Source organism: Vulpes vulpes, chromosome 6 (assembly GCF_048418805.1).
Source record: "Vulpes vulpes isolate BD-2025 chromosome 6, VulVul3, whole genome shotgun sequence".
In the NCBI taxonomy this organism is placed as follows: domain Eukaryota; kingdom Metazoa; phylum Chordata; class Mammalia; order Carnivora; family Canidae; genus Vulpes; species Vulpes vulpes.
In genome coordinates, this window is record NC_132785.1 from 119,801,252 (window position 1) to 119,818,651 (window position 17,400).

The following is a 17,400-nucleotide window of genomic DNA, read 5'->3' on the forward strand; positions in this document are numbered from 1 at the left end:
TCTGCCAGGGTGGTGGAAACTTAATCACTATTCATTCAGGGTCCAACTTCTCCTTCCTCTGGATCCCACCTGTACTCGTTGTGCTATGGTTACCATAATCAAGCACCCAAGACCGGTGGCTTAAGCCATAGAAATTAATTTTCTCACAGTCCCAGAGGCTACGTAGTCTAAGATCAAAGTGGTGGCAGGTTTAGCTTCTTCTGAGGCCTCTCTCTGTGATCACAGATGGCCAACTTCTCCCTGGGTCTCCGCGTATGCGTGTGCATCCCTGGTGTCTTTTCATGTCCAAATCCCCCCTTCTGATAAGGACACAGCCATGATGGATTAGGGCCCTTCATTATAACTTAATCACCTCTTTAAAAGCCCTGTCTCCAAATACAGTTGCATTGTGAGGTAGTAGAGGTTAGGTTGTCAGTGTATGAGTTTTGGCAGAAGGGTGGAGAGTCACAGTGCAGCCCAGCACCCCAGCTCAAATCCAGAGAGTTTTCATGTCGTTAGTGCTGGAGGGGAGTAGCTGAACCCTCAGATCTCAGGGTGACCCTCTCTCAATGCTGGCCTCTCCTGAGATGCTCTCATTCCCTCCTGGGATTCCCTTCATTTTTAGGAATTAGCCCATTCAGGACTCATCTGATCCGTTCCCCATCAATGGCTGCATGGCTGCTTGTGTGACATGCTGGGCCACTGGTGGCACCGTGACGTGGCCTGAGGCCTTCCATCACTTCTCTGTGCCTGTATGGCCTTCCAGAAATGATTCTAGTTCCTCTGTGCTGTGCTAGACACAGGGGATCATGCTGAGGCTATCTCTGGCCTCTCCCACACACAACCTTGAGTCTCAAGCACCTGAACTTCAACCTGGGCCTGAGCCACAGGTCCACTCTCCTCCCCAGATCATACACCTCCTCTGAAGTCATGGCTTCCCCCACCTTACCACAGGGCTTGCTGGGAACGGGGGTGCGAGCAGTCAGGATGCCAAGTCCTCGTCTCAGATGCCACATCTGAACTCTCATAACTTCCTCTCTCACAACCTTGAGTCCCACCCCCACCAGGCAAGAGAACCCCTTTCCTGCTCTTGCGGGCAAGAAGCTCTGCTTTGTCTCTACAGGTTCTCTCCCAAGCAGACTGCCTGTGCTTCAGTTATTTCCACTCTCCTGTGCTGCAGGCACTTTTTGAAACCCAAACTTGTTTGGGTTGAAACCAAACTTGAAACCCAAATTTGGACTGTCTTCTCCCTCCCATCTACCCATGCGGGCAAGAAGCTCTGCTTTGTCTCTACAGGTTCTCTCCCAAGCAGACTGTCTGTGCTTCAGTTATTTCCACTCTCCTGTGCTGCAGGCACTTTTTAAAACCCAAACTTGTTTGGGTTGAAACCAAACTTGAAACCCAAATTTGGACTGTCTTCTCCCTCCCATCCACCCATCCATTCTTCTGCCAAGAATTCCTCTTCTGATGCAAGACATGCAAAAGAACGAATTGCCCTGGGTGAGAGTGATAAAAGGAAATACATCCATATTTCAGAACGTATCCTGCCATGGCTCCTTGCTGCTTTAGCTAGTGAAAGTGCACCAAACAGGCCACATGGCACATGTGCCCTCATTGGCAGATTAGGCTCTTGTACCGCCTCACCCATGGAGAAGTTAGAGTAAGACGGAACCACATTCTCTTCCCCTTGTCCCCAAGGGTGGACCAAGTGCCCTGCCACTGGCTACTGCTGGCCTCAGAAGAGCAAATAATGGGCACATTAGCAACATCAGCCCCTTCAGGCAGTGTTCTGAATAATCAAGTGTTTTTTTTCTCATCTTGAAGCTGTTAACAGAGATTCAATGCCCTGAAATTTCCAACTGTTGAAATTGGTTGAAAACACAGTATTGTCACATATTCTGGACTACATAAGAAGTAGGGGTCCCCTGGGGCGCTCAGGTGGTTAACCGTCTGCTGTTGGCTCAGGTCATGATCTCCGGGTCCTGGAGTGAGGCTCCCTGCTCAGCAGGGAGTCAACTTCTCCCTCTCCCCCTGCCTCTCTTCATGCTTATGCTCTCTCTCTCTTTCTCAGATAAATAAATAAAATCTTTAAAGAAAAAAACAAAAGCAAATTTACTATTGGTTGTTAAATGTCTTATGGTATAGAATTGGCCAAGTTTTAGTATAGGTGGCCCCACAGGTTTTCTCCTATTTAATCAGAAGTGAAAGTTTGATTGGGTTTCTTGCGTCTTGTAACTACATCCTTTTTTTTCTGAAGAACAAAATACATATTTTGATATGAGTATAAATATACCTTTTCCCTAAAAGCAGAAGTCTAGTCTATTTAGGTAAAATAAGAGACTGTGAGAGTCATGAAATACCTATGCATAGAAGCCACAGATAAGTGGTTGTGAAAAACCTCACAAAAATGAGAATTTGGTATTAGAGTCACAAGGAAAACAAAATTATTATTTTCACTTTTGTGAAGTCTTAAGGGTTTTATTATTAATTTTCCACATCATACTTAAATATTTCATTACTTCAATAAAAATATAAAGTAGTCTGAATTTTTAAGGTACTGTATGCTAAACTATTTTGCAAACTCTCATGTACTTTATAAATGTGAGTTCTTACTTTTATTATGCTCCATGAAAAACCCACAAAGGAAATAGAGAAAACCCGTTACACTCATGTTACATCCTGAATAACTCCAAGACTAAAGGTCTTGGTTATATCACAAGATCATCTCTTCTACTTCTGTGTAGAAACTTTTAAAAACCCTACCAACAACATCCTCTAATGTCCTTTTACAAAAATAGACTCAGATTTTCCTGATTACAATTTTTAAATTTAAGTCAAATTCAACATTAATTCTGTATTTACAATTTTTCCCCCTCATTTGGAATAAAAGTCCACAAGGGCCCCGCTGAAATGTGATGTCTCGGCTTTTTGATATCTCAAGAGTTCTGGGAGTTCATTTCACTTTGTATTAAACCATTTGTAGATTTTGTAGATTTGGCAGCAACTGGCTGCATGTTAAAGTACATGAATTTTCATTAAAACAATTCTTTCTCAAATAAATTTTCAAGTTTCAAAGAATTATTGACTTGCCTAAGTCAGTTAGGTCACCTGGTTTTAGCATTGTTTTTAGCACCCTCTGCTCTCTATTCTGAGAGGGTAACCAAAGGAGAAAATGATCTGCAAAAATCTGCTAATCCTGTTGGTCCCTCAAAAAAAAAAAAAAAGAAGAAGAAGAAGAAAAAGAAAAAGACTTCACAAAGTTGTCACCGTTAAGCAAGGAAACATGCTCATTATACACCCAAAACCCATTCTTCCTCAGCTGCTTTTCTCCTAGGAAATTCATCACACCGAATCCAGGCAGACCATCCTCCTCCACGTCATACATCCAATGATTCATCTTTTCTTTTTTCTTCCTTCTTTCTTTTTTTGGACATGTCTTGGCGTAGTTATCCATTTTTGCCCTTGTATTATGGTTATTACTGAACACGCCTTTCTCTCTCACTGGGTGATGAGCTCCTCATGCACCATAGCCAGATCCGATAGCACTCCCAGCACAGTGCCCTAAGAATATAAGAGATATATGTGTTGAAAGAATAAATGAGTAATTAATTGAAATTCTAGTGCATATTCTATTAAGTAAAACACATGTAATACCAGTATGCATCATAATTAGGATGCAAAGAGGAAAGTGAATCATAAAAATTATGCCACAATAACTAATAAGCAAAAACATCTTTTAACATATTTAGGAGACTTCTTTTGTTCAAACATGGATAATGTAAATTCTCACTAAGAGGCTGCTTCCTCATTGTTTTGTGATGAAATATGAGTGCAATTTCCTGTCCCTTCACTAGGGTCGGTTTCTCATCTTGGTGTTAAGTAGATTTATCCGGCTCCTCAACGGACAAGATCATCACCCCAAGAAACACGGGTAAGTGTAAGATTAAACAATACAATAAGATTTTTGTGTAGATAACATACTTTGGTGTGAGTGTCAGTAATGTCACAACCTTTTATTGAATTTAGGCTATATGAATGTGATAAAGCAGAACTTGAGAGAGAGAGAAATGAGGTTGACACATGGTTTCCTCTTCTCCGAGTAGAAATGTCAAAATTGCCATTTAGAAATAGGTAAAACTACCGATATTTAGAAGAGGCATATCCTTTTCAGGAAATATCATATTGGCAAATAGAATTAAGTGTTTGTGAGGAAATCTACCAGCTTCTGGCTATAGAGCCATCCCGTGCCATTTCCTCATTGGTACATTGGTCTCGTGATACTTTTTATGTCATCAGAAATAATGTGAAATTTGAAAATAGCATTTCCAGTATTATTAAGTAATAACTTACTTAACAGTGGCTATCAGTGGCTGGCACGTAGTAGTCTTAATAAACAGCTATTAAACTGAACAATGAAGGAAAGGCAAGTGTTTCCTATAACCTGTAGGAAAACATTTTATCTTTTGATCTTTGTCATCAATGACTTGTACTATTTTGAGGACCCGGTGAATAATAGGTATTTTTTAATACACTGAGAGTTATCTTCTTTTGGCATTTGGTAAAAATTCAAGTCAATATTAGAAACTTACCGAAATTTCTCAGCACTGGTTCTAAAAACAACATTGTTTAAAATTTATTAAGGCTGCAAAAATAATATCTGAAAAGATGTATGAACAGTAAGAACTATGGGTTTGATTAAAATCTCAGAAACAAAAAAAAAATCTCAGAGTCACACAAATTAATTCAACAACTATCATCTGCAGAGCTTGGTATCATACGTGAAATTTGCTGTACAAATTACACTCTGAGAACCCCTGGTGTCTCTGGTATGCTCTGGATAGACAGTCAGAGATGACCTCCTCTCAGGACACATAGGGGACAGCACAAGGACATCTACAGACTAGCAGTGTGTCATTCAAACATTACCATTATCTAATACATAGTGAAATCCCCTCATGTGCCAGGAACTTTATGTGCGTCCTCATTTCACTGTCACGATAACTCTACTATAAAGTAGGTGTTAACTTTAGCTGTGAAAACCAGGAAGGATATTTTCACGGTTGAGGTATTCTCCCCAGACACGTGAGCCTAGTGATAGGTGGGACCGGTGCAGCCATCAGAGTAGAGTTCCATCCTCAGTGACTTGTTCAGTACTTGGTGCATCTCAGACTTTTTTTCTAGTGTCATTTCCTATCTTCACTTTTATCCTTTAGAGATCTCTTTAATGAGGATTTGGGGGGTAAATTTTCTCAGTGGAACCTTATCTTAAATTGTTCCTAATTTTACTCCAGTTTTAACATTTAGTTCTGTTGTGTATATAATTATAAGATGACATAGATTTTCATGGTCATTTGGAAATAGAAACCCACTGTCTCCCGGTTTCTGTTATTCTCTCTGTGAAGTCTTTTGTCACTCTAAATTTCATTTTTTGTAGGCACTCCATTTTTTCTCTTTGGCCCCTTTTTTCTTAGTCTTAGATCAGCAGCTTCATTGCAGTGTGTCTAAGTGGATGTAGATTTTCATCTTTGTTTGTTTTTAAACCTATTTGAGATTTGCCAGGCTTCGTAAATCTGAGGATTCCATGTCCTTCATCCATCCTAGACAGTTGTGAGTCATTCTCTCTCCAAACAATGCCGCTTCCCTGTTTTCTCTTTTCTGTTCCTTATGGAACTCCAGTTAAACATATGCTGACCTCTCCACTTTATCCTCCATGACTCTTTGATTTTTTTCCATCTCCTTAATCTTCTGATGGTTTCATATTATTGCTTTAGATCTATCTTGCAGTATATTAATTTTCTCTTCAGCAGAAGCTAATCAGTGGGATACTCCCTGTGATTTTTTTTTCATTTAAATGATTACATTTTTTTTAAATTTCTGAACAGCTTACTTCAATCTTATTAAAAATATGACAATTTGTCTTTTGTGGTCTCTTGTTCCTCATTTATGTGTTGAAATTCCTTCCTTTATTTCTTATTAAACATACTTGTTTTGTGTTATACCTCTATTGATTTTATCTCTAAAGCTTTTATGGATCTGCTATTCATCTTATCCATTTTTTTAAAAAGATTTTATTTATTTATTCAACAGAGAGAAAGAGAGCACAAGCTAGGGGAAGGCTGAGGGAGAGGGAGAAGGAGGCTCCCCGCTGAGCAGGGAGCCCAACTCCAGGCTTAATCCCAGGACCCCAGGATCATGACCTGACTGAAGGTAGACACTTAACCGACTGAGCCACCCAGGTGCCCCCATCTTTCTCACTTTTGATAAATCTCAAAGATAGTGATTAATTTATGTGTGTATGTATGTGTATGTTAATGGGCTTTTATTTGTTAGAATTCTGTGAGAATCCTTTTTTAATTTAATATATTCTTTTTTTTTTACATTTTTTAATTTAAATTCAATTTGCCAACATATAGTATAACACCCAGTGCTCATCTCATAAAGTGCCCTCCTCAATGCCTCTCACCCAGTTACCCCATTCTCCCACCCACCTCCCCTTTGGCAACCCTTTGTTTGTTTCCCAGAGTTAGGAGTCTCTCATGATCTGTCTCCCTCTCTAATTTTTCCCACTCAATTCCCCCTCCTTTCCCTTATAATCCCTTCCACTATTTCTTATATTCCATGTATGAGTGAAATCATATGATGATTGTCCTTTGACTGACTTATTTCACTCAGCATAATACCTTCCAGTTCCATCCATGGTGAAGCAAATGGTGGGTATTCATCCTTTCTGATGGCTGAGTAATATTCCATTTTATATATAGATCATGTCTTCTTTATCCATTCATCTGTCGATGGACATCGAGGCTCCTTCCACAGTTTGGCTATTGTGGACATTGCTGCTATCAACATTGGGGTGCAAGTGTCCTGGCATTTCACTGCATCTGTATCTTTGGGGTAAATCCCCAGGAGTACAATTTCTGGGTCATAGGGTAACTCTATTTTTAATTCTCTGAGGAACCTCCACACAGTTTTCCAGAGTGGCTGCACCAGTTCACATTCCCACCAATAGTGCAAGAGGGTCCGCCTTTCTCCACATCCTCTCCAACATTTGTTGTTACCTATCTTGTTAATTGTCACCATTCTCACTGGTGTGAGGTGGTATCTCATTGTGGTTTTGATTTGTATTTCCCTGATGGTAAGTGATACAGAGCATTTTTTCATGTGCTTACTGGCCATGTGTATGTCATCTCTGGAGAAATTTCTGTTCATGTCTTTTGCTCATTTCATGATTGGATTGTTTGTTTCTTGGACGTTGAGTTTGATAAGTTCTTTATAGATCTTGGATACTAGCCCTTTATCTGATATGTCATTTGCAAATATCTTCTCCCATTCTGTATGTTGTCTTTTAGTTTTGTTGATTGTTTCTTTTGCGGCGCAGAAGCTTTTTGTCCTGATGAAGTGCCAATAGTTCATTTTGCTTTTGTTTCCCTGGCCTTCATAGATGTATCTAGCAAGAAGTTTCTAGGGCCGAGATCACAGAGGCTGCTGCCTGTGTTCTTCTCTAGGATTTTGATGGATTCTTGTCTCACATTTAGGTCTTTCAACCATTCTGAGTTTATCTTTGTGTATGGTGAAAGAGAATGGTCCAGTTTCATTCTTCTGCACGTGGCTGTCCAATTTTCCTAACACCATTTATTGAAGAAACTGTCCTTTTTCCAGTGGATATTCATTCCTGTTTTGTCGAATATTAGTTGACCATAGAGTTGAGTGTCCAGTTCTGGGTTCTGTATTCTGTTCCAGTGATCTATGTGTCTGTTTTTGTGCCAGTACCATACTGTCTTGATGATCACAGCTTTGTAATACAGCTTGAAATCCGGCATTGTGATGCCCCAGGCATTAGTTTTCTTTTTCAATATTCCTCTGACTATTTGGGGTCTTTTAGTTGACACACAATGTTATATTAGTTTCCGGTGGACAACATAATGATTCGATAACTCTATACCTTATTCTATGCTCGCTGCAAGTATACCTACCCTCTATCACCACTACACAATGCAGTATAATTCCACTAACTCTATTCCTTATGCTGTACCTTTCATGCCCATGACTTATTCATTCCATTACCGGAAGCCTGTATCTCCTGCTCTCCTTCACCCAGTTTGTTCATCCTCATGCTCCATCCCTTCTGGCAACCATTTGTTCTCTGAGCATTCTTTGAAGCTTAGGTTGAGAGAACTTTCCTCAAGGGATGATTTGTATTTACTTCTAGGTGCCCATAATATTTGTTTTTTCATATAGCAAACTTTTACTTTTGGTGAATTCATTTTCATATTGTTTAAATTATTTATTCTTTGTTTTGGTTTCTATGAATTACTTTTTATATATGAGAAAAGAAGTTAAATCATATCTGTTCTTAGGAAGGCCTATATACTCCATCTGCAGGTAATATAGATGTTAGTTGGTTGCCAAGATTCTTTATATCTCATCCCACATAGCCACTAATGCCACTTTTTAACGTTTTATTTGCAACATTATATCCATCCAGAAAAATGCACATGTCTTAGAGGTACAGCTTGATGAGTTTCTACAAACTGAACATGTTCATGGAATCAACATTCATAGCAAAACCAGAACATTACCAATTCTCAGAAGTCCCTCTCATGCCCGCTTTCAGTCATTACTCAGCCCCTCCCTCAAGGTAACCACTACCTGATTTCTTTTTTTTCTCCTGACATTTAAATGTTTAACATGATACTCTATAACCAAATCATACAAGAATTTGTCCACCTAATGTCCAGAAAGCCAGTAAAAACTGTCACTGAGCTTTTGCAGTGAAGAAAGATAGGCTATTTATTGGTGTGGCACTACCCAGGAGAATGGGAAGCTAATACTCTATAGTCCTGAACTCCCCAATGGCTTGCAAGTGAGAGCATTGAAGGGCAAAATTTAGGCAAGGGTCTCCTGAGGAAGTGGACCTCATTGAGTGGAGGTCCATGAGGTAATGCAAGCAGAGATCTCCTGAGAAGGCAGATATTATTGAGTGGAGGGCCATGAAGTAATGCTAGAAGGTCTCCTGGGAAGGTGGACATTGTTGAGTGGGGGCACATGGAGTCATGCTAGCAGAGGTCTCCTGAGAAGATGGACACTGTTGAATGGAGGCTCATGAGGTCATGCTAACAGGTGCTCTGATTCTGCTTCATCTGGCCCCCTGAAGTGTTTTCCATTTCAAGAGCCTTAGATTCTGAAAAATATCTTTATTCTTTCTGTGAGAGATTGTATTGGGTACATTTGGTAATTATATTTTTAAGGTAGTGTTGATTAACTACTTGTAAGCTAGTGGGGTTACATTCCTACAGGTTCCCTAGTCTGTCTAGCCATGACTGGTGTGGTATAACCTCTAGGGTTCATTCTTGCATCTGAATGGACAAGATAGATTCTGGCTTCAACTCCACATGATTTTGGCAACAATGCAGAAGTATCATGCTACATATATCTCAATCTCACAATTGGTCTTATTGATGTTTTCTTCCTTACCACATTATTGAGTGGTGAAAGATGATATTAATTTCAACTTTGAAATAATTCACAGAGGATTTCTGAATTCAACAATAGATTTCAAAACTCAGCCTCATGACTCTTAAGAACTAGGGGATTGTTTGGAGTGTGGTAGCAGGGTATTTGCTCCTTTTAGCTGTCTACTTCTCAAATCAAGGGCAGGAAAAATAAAAACCTAAGTAAATCTGCTACATTATCCACTATGGAAAAGAAACACTTGAAATCTATAGGCTCATAATGTATCATTACTAAGAGGGAGGACATGATGTGAGATAATTTTTATAAGTTTATTTGAAGCCCCTGTAGTCTAATACAATATGAATGTTATGTTTTCTAGAAAACATGAGGTCACTTTCTATCTAATTGACAGAAATTATTATTCACAAATCATTTTCTTTAATTAGATCTGTTATTATGGCTAGAAGGCTTGTACTAATCTATTGGTGCTACTATTTCAGTAGAAAATAGAACGTATTCTATTCTTTCTCCATAAAGCTTGTCTGCATTGCTGCAAAAATACATCAGCTTTCTAGGACTTTTTATGTCAAAAGCAAAAGGCAAAATAGTTAAGAGTCAAGAGGCTTTATTTAGCATTCCAACCTAGGACTGTGGCTAAGTTCTACCAAAGATTATATAGGTATTTGGGGGCTAATGGCTTAATATGTGGCTCAATTCTTTGCTTGTAATAGAAGATCATAATAAGTCCTTGTTTCTGTAGATTGTCTCTGTTTCTTTCTGGTCTATGTTACTTTTGGGCTCTCTCTTCACTTACGGGATCCCCTTTAATATTTCTTGCAAGACTGGTTTAATGGTCACATATTGTTTTAGTTTTGTTTGTTTGTTTGTTTGTTTGTTTGTTTTAGAAGCTTTTTATCTCTCCTTCCATTTTGAATGACAGCCTTGCTGAATAAAGTATTCTTTCCTGCATGTTTTTCTCTTAGTACACTGAATATATATATCATGCCAGCCCTTTCTGGCCTGCCAGGTCTTTGTGGATAGGTCTGTTACCAGTCTAATGTGTCTACTCCTATAGGTTAAGAACCTCTTGTCTTGATCTGCTTTCAAGATTTTCTCTTTATCTCTGAAACTTGCTGTCTTCCCTATTATATGACAGGGTGTTGATCTATTTTTATTGATTTTTGGAGGGGTCCTCTCTACTTCTTGGACTTGAATGCCTGTTTCCTTCCCCAGATTAGGGAAATTCTCAGTTATAATTTGCTCAAATATACTTTCTGCTCCACTCTCTCTCTCTTCTTTCTCAAGGACCCCAATAATTCTAATATTATTTTGTTTTATGGTACAGCTGACTTTTCATGGCTACCCCAAAGATACCAATATAGTGATCCGAAGGGGCACCTGCACACCACTGTTCATAGCCAAACTGTGAAAAGAGCCAAGATTTCCATTGATAAATGAATGGTTAAATATGTAATATATATATATATATATATATATATATATATACACACACACACACACACACAATGGAATATTACTCAGCTATCAGAAAGGGAAAATACTTACCATTTATGTCAATGTGGTTGGAACTGGGGGGTATAATGCTGAGTGAAATAAGTCAATCAGAGAAAGACAATTATATGGTATCACTCATATGTGGAATATAAGAAACAGTGCAGAGAGTCATAGAAGAAGGGAAGGAAAACTGAATAGGAAGCCATCAGAGAGGGAGAAAAACCATGAGAAACTCTTAACTATAGGAAACAAACTGAGAGTTCTTGGAAGGGAGGTGGAGGGGGGTGGATAGGGTAACTGGGTGATGAGCATTAAGGAGGGCATGTAATGTGATGACTACTGGGTATTATACACAACTGATAAATCATTGCATACTACATCTGAAACTAATGTTGTACTATGTGTTTGTTGGCTAATCGAATTTAAATAAAATTTTAAAAAATAAGTTTATAATAAATAGCACAGAATTAATAATACATAATTAATACATAAATTATAATACATAATACATAAATTAAAACAAGTATGCATGTCATTTAATATGGTGCCTAGCACATAGAAAGCCTTTAATAAATGGACTGCTACTCTGATTTCTTACAGAATAGATTAACTTTACCTCCTTTTTAATCAGATAGTGTATATTTTTTTGTGCCTTTTTCTATTGGCCCACATTATGTTTCAGAGCTTCAAGTGTGTTCTTGTACACAGCAATAATTTTTTCATTTTCAAAGATGTACAGATTTCAATTGTGTCAACATGTCACAATTTACTTATCTATTCTATTCAGGTGGTCATTCCACTTGGGAAATACTACAAATAATGCTACTGTCAATATTCTATTTCTACCACATGTCTTTAGGGAAGCATATGTATGTATTTCTGTTGATCATATACCTGGAAGTGGCATTACTGAACCACATGGTATATACATAAATGTCAAAACAATTTTCCATTCAACAGTATATAAGAGTCCCAGGTGCTCTACATCCTCACCACAGCTTGGCATTTTCTGTCTTTTTCATTTTATTTATTCTGGTGGGTGTGTACTTGCGTCTCATTGTGGTTTTAGTTTATTTCCTTGATGACTGATAAAGTGGAGCACATAGACCAGTACTAGTTTGTAGCTGGCCTGCAGCTTGCAGAACTAAACTAAGAGTATAGACTCAGGCCCCATTCCTAAGTGAGGACCAGCCAAAGGCCATGAACACTCAGGGATTTTCGTCATAGCTCCTCACAGAAGCAAAGCTGAGACAGGGAACTTGCCAACTTTCCCCTGCTGTCTACAAGTAGCTGTCCAGTTTGTTGTTTTATTATGTTTATTTTCTAGTTCACCTTTGTCATGAGGGCAAAGGCTCTAGCATTCACACACATTTGGGATGGCTGCGAATCACTTTCTGCCTGTGAGAGTTTGTGCTCTGTCTCTAGCTTCTCTGCATTAGAGGCTCTAATTAGTTCTTCTGATCCACATAGGCCTTCAGGACATCCAGAGTTTTCTGCTCACTTATGCTCCTGATCTCAGCTCCCACTTCTTTTTTTTCCCATCACAATTTTTCCCCCTCTCTGGAAGTTTCACCTTTTGATTTAAAAGGTTGTTTTTTCACATTTTGTTCCTATTTCTAGGTGTGGCAAAACAAGAAGATTTCAGGAATTTTCATTCTCCACTTTGTTTTAAGAATGACATATAAATAGGTACTCTGATTATGGTTTATTGTGCTAGCAGAACCCTCGTGACTTGAGGTGGCAAGGCCTCTGCTCTTCTCAGGGCCCACTGATACTTGGAAAGAATTTTGGTGTCATTGAGGCCCCATATCACACAAGAAGGCCAATCTTCCTTTCCTTGCATAGTGACTCTACAAAGTGTTCTGTGAAGCTCCCCATCACATAAATCATCCAAAGCACTAATAGGCCTCACTAGCAAAGGAAAATAGACAGAAGTGTTTCTCTACTCCACTCTGAAGAGAAGAGTGAGGTCTCTGTTCCTATGAGAATCCATAACATCAGACCTTTAGAAAGAAACTAAGCTAATAGACTATTGGGTACAAAGGTAGACACAGATGATGAGAACATTCTGCCTTCTTTTTCACAAAAGTATGAGGAAAATAAAGTACCCACACAAAGGAAGTAAAGGGAAAACATAAGAAGCAGCATTGTCTAATTATTTATAAGATTCAGCAAGCCACTATATTTTGAAATATTTCACTTTATTAAGTTTCTTGTGACACTATCTTCTTAGCTGATAAGCTAACATCGAAAGTGCTTCATACCTAGGCTGCATGTGAAATTAAACATTTGAAATCATATACCTATAATGGTTCACCATGGCTCAAAAGCATCTACTGATTACAAACAAATCACTACATTTGCCATTTTTATTAGCTCCGAAAGCAACATTGTAACTTTAGTTTCGTGATCAGGTCCAGTGAGAAATAGAGTTCTCTCTAATCTATTACCCTGTGGATAATTCTTTTTTGAAACAGAGAAAAAATTCTCAGCCTTTCATTCACCGAAGTCAACTAAATAATTTCCCTTTTTAAACAACTTCGTTGTAATTTAATACATTTTTGATAGCTTCAAGAAATGAAATAAAAAGAAGGTTGTTTCAAAATCATGATGCATCTGCTAAACATCTAAACAATTCTAGTTCATCTTTCATTACAGGAACAAAGGCATTTAAAAAAGAGATGTTAATATCTGTGAAAACAAAGTCGTCTGTATTCACGTGTGCACCAGTCTCCTGAATTTTGTGAAGGAAAAACAAGATGCGGACAACACTCCGTGGACCCTGAGGGATGACCCAGTTAGTCCCTGAGAGTTCTTCATCAGCATTCTGTGATAATAGAATGTGGACTTCTGCTCGTTAAAATCCACTGACCATTGAGGCTAACTGCCAGGAGACTGGATTCTGACTTCCAACCATTGGTATCTTTGTGAAAATCGGTCTACATCCACCCTTTAAAAGCACTGGTGAATCAGTCAGAACTTTTGAAAGCAAAGAAAAATTGACAAATTTTAGTGAAGCAAAGGAGTTGTTAAATACAAACTAGAAGGAGGCAAGACTTAACGTACAATTTACCCTCTAAGAACAAATGTAGTTGCCACGTTAATAGGAAAAAATGAACAGCACGTGTATTGAAGAACAACACTACCTGGATCACTACTTGTTTCCAGTCGTTTACATCTTTGTGGTCATAGCCAGTGTTCCAGCCAACATCGGGTCTCTGTGTGTGTCTTTTCTGCAAGCAAAGAAGGAGAATGAACTAGGAATTTACCTCTTCAGTTTATCACTATCAGATCTGCTCTACACGTTAACTCTCCCTCTATGGATTGATTACACTTTGAATAACGACAACTGGACTTTCTCTCCTGCCTTGTGCAAGAGCAGTGCTTTCTTCATGTACATGAACTTTTACAGCAGCACAGCGTTCCTCACCTGTATCGCCATTGATCGGTACTTAGCGGTGGTCCACCCTTTGAGGTTTTCTTTTCTAAGAACAAGAAGGTTTGCATTCGTGGTCAGCCTATCCATCTGGGTATTGGAAACCATGTTCAATGGTGTCATTCTGTGGGAAGATGAAACAGCTATAGAATATTGTGATGCCAAAAAGTCTAATTTTACTTTATGCTATGACAAATACCCCCTAGAGAAGTGGCAAATCAGTTTGAACTTGTTTAGGACATGTACAGGCTATGCAATACCATTGGTCATTATAATGATTTGCAACCAGAAAGTCTACCAAGCTGTGCAGCATAATCAAGCCACGGAAGACGGTGAAAAGAAGAGAATCATAAAACTGCTTATGAGTATCACATTGACTTTTGTCTTGTGTTTTACTCCCTTTCATGTGATGCTGCTGATTCGCAGCATCTTAGAGCATGATGTGGACTTCAATGAACATATCTTTGACCACAACAAGTCTGGGAGGCAGACTTACAAAATGTACAGAATCACAGTTGCATTAACAAGTTTAAATTGTGTGGCAGATCCAATTCTGTACTGTTTTGTAACTGAAACAGGAAGATCTGATATGTGGAATATACTAAAATTCTGTACTGGAAAGCTTAATAACTCACAAGGACAAAGAAAAAGGATACTTTCTATGTCTACAAGAGATACCATGGAATTAGACATCTTGGAGTAGGAGCAAATAATGTTTATAAGGTACACAGTAGCATATCATCAAGATGATATTTTGAAGAGGAAATCAAACATGGGAGAGGACTAAGTGTTCCAATTGAGTATTTTAATCTTTTAGAAGCATGGTGTATAGTTCCCTGACTTTTGTTAAATTGAATATTAAACAAAGCTTAATATAATCCTAATGACTCAAGATCATTATTATCGATAGCAATTCTTCTTCTTTTTTTTTAATCTATGCTATAACCTTTCAGAAGTTAGTAGATGTACAGAACTCCGGTCCTTAAATCAGTGAGATTTGTGTCTGGTTTTCATGATTTTTGTCACTCTTTCTATGGATTTCAGACCATCAACTATCACTTTTCCCAAAAGTAGTACCTATCTCCAACAACCCCAACTCCTAAATATCGCTTCTAATCTTCTCATTAGGTAACAAAGATTTATTAAGCCCCCTCTATGTACTAAGCTTTGTGTTAACTACTGGGGTTACAAAAGAAATGGTCTCATAAAGTCAGACGAAGCTTACATCAGTTTGGAAACCTAGTCATTGGGCTTGTAAGGCTTTTTATAAAGAAAGTAAATAGAAGTCTGAAAGCCTCTTCCATGATATAAAGCTATGGGATTTCAGCTACTCAGAGACATTCTTTAGTTTCTTCAAAATCATAATTTTTTAAAAAAATTTACAGTTGAGTACAACATAGCTAAAGTTACCAGAAGCTTAATGTTTAGACAAAAAGCTATATTAAAGACAACAAAGACACATATTCTATTACATCTTAGAGTCAGAGACTTCTTTTTGGACTTAACATATTTAGAGAATGTTGATATAATACATTCCTTTATGTTTATAATTCTTTGTAGAAATTACTCTGCCTAGTTTTAAGTAGGCATTCATTAGATAAATGTTTTTGTGAACCAAAGTATTTTTCCAGATTTAAAAAAAAAAATTATAATACACTTCTCCTTATTTCTCTTTCCTGTTTGTTTCTTATCTGTTCCTTCTACTTCCCCTCCCTGCAAAATGATCTGATAGCAAATGTCCTGGTACCATTTGGTGCCCTCACATTAGAAAACAAACATCCTGGGAACAAGAAAGACTATATCTTTTCAGTAATAAATTTATAGACACACACTGAAAAACCAGTGAGTGCACAAACAGACTAAATTTTCTATTACACTTTTTTGTGATGGTTTAGGTACACAAGAGAAAACCACCTTGCTTTGAGGTCATTTGTGTATACCCTGTTCTTTGTATTTTTATGATCATAAAATTTTTGGAGACTTAGTAGATTCTGTTTGGTCACACTGAGATACATTTACATATGCTTAAAGGCTAAAGATATGCCATTAAAATGAAGAGTAATTAAAACAGTTTAGGCCGTTTGATTAATTATTGATAAGTTATTGGCAACCTATAAGTTGAATACTTGTAAAACCAAGAGATCCAAAAACAATTTTACCCACATATGAAAACCCAAAATGCTGATTATCCTGTCCAAGATGACACAGTTAGTTGGAAGCAGGGTCAGGTTTGAACCCCCAGATCCGGACTACCCTCTAGAGTTACTTTTACTCCTTCATGTTTATTTGTTTGTTTGTTTTTAACATTTCTATCATTTCTTTCTTTAGGGATGCAAAAGATTTAAAGGCATGAAGAGTTGTTCAGGAGAGTCATTGAACTTAGATCAAGATAAGGGGGAAAAGGAGAGTTATTTTATTAATGAATGCCTCTGGGACCATAAAGATCATGTGGGTAGTACCTAAGCTCATCTGTTACAAAGAACTGGTCAGGCAGTTTGCCTCAGTTGGTTATATACAGAGATGCAGCAAATACAAATTCATGGCACCCTTAATAACAATGTCCTTCCAGTGATTAACAGCAGACTCATTCGTTCAGAATGCTGTAGGATAAGTTAAAAATGAACCAGACCGGGATCCCTGGGTGGCACAGCGGTTTGGCGCCTGCCTTTGGCCCAGGGCGCGATCCTGGAGACCCGGGATTGAATCCCACGTCGGGCTCCCGGTGCATGGAGCCTGCTTCTCCCTCTGCCTGTGTCTCTGCCTCTCTCTCTCTCTCTCTGTGACTATCATAAATAAATAAAAATTAAAAAAAAAAAATGAACCAGACCTCCAAAATCTTCGAGCAGCCTCACCATCCTGACTGAGCAGGGCCGGCCTCAGAGAATCCCCAGTGGTGGGATGCTCTCATAATTTTAGGACAAAGCACTCTAGATATGATCTAAAATTTTCTACAGTCTTGACATTGGAAAGTTAATCCTTCAGTTTTGAAAAACTTTTTAAGCTCCTAACTACAGTCC

The 17,400-nt window shown here is 38.3% G+C and overlaps 1 protein-coding gene across 2 annotated transcripts; it reads left to right on the forward strand.

Annotated features, from left to right (window-relative positions):
* The first annotated feature begins 3,828 nt into the window (after positions 1-3,828).
* GPR65 (G protein-coupled receptor 65) lies at positions 3,829-15,261 on the forward strand. Of its 2 annotated transcripts, XM_072762186.1 has the most exons (3): positions 3,829-3,910; positions 6,067-6,215; positions 13,606-15,261. In XM_072762186.1, exon 3 carries the CDS (start codon positions 14,061-14,063, stop codon positions 15,084-15,086), a length of 1,026 nt encoding a protein of 341 aa, XP_072618287.1. In that variant the 5' UTR covers positions 3,829-3,910; positions 6,067-6,215; positions 13,606-14,060; the 3' UTR covers positions 15,087-15,261. The 2 variants fall into 2 exon arrangements, with proteins under 2 accessions (XP_072618287.1, XP_025868280.1); XM_026012495.2 differs by lacking the exon at positions 6,067-6,215.
* The last annotated feature ends 2,139 nt before the right edge of the window (positions 15,262-17,400 follow it).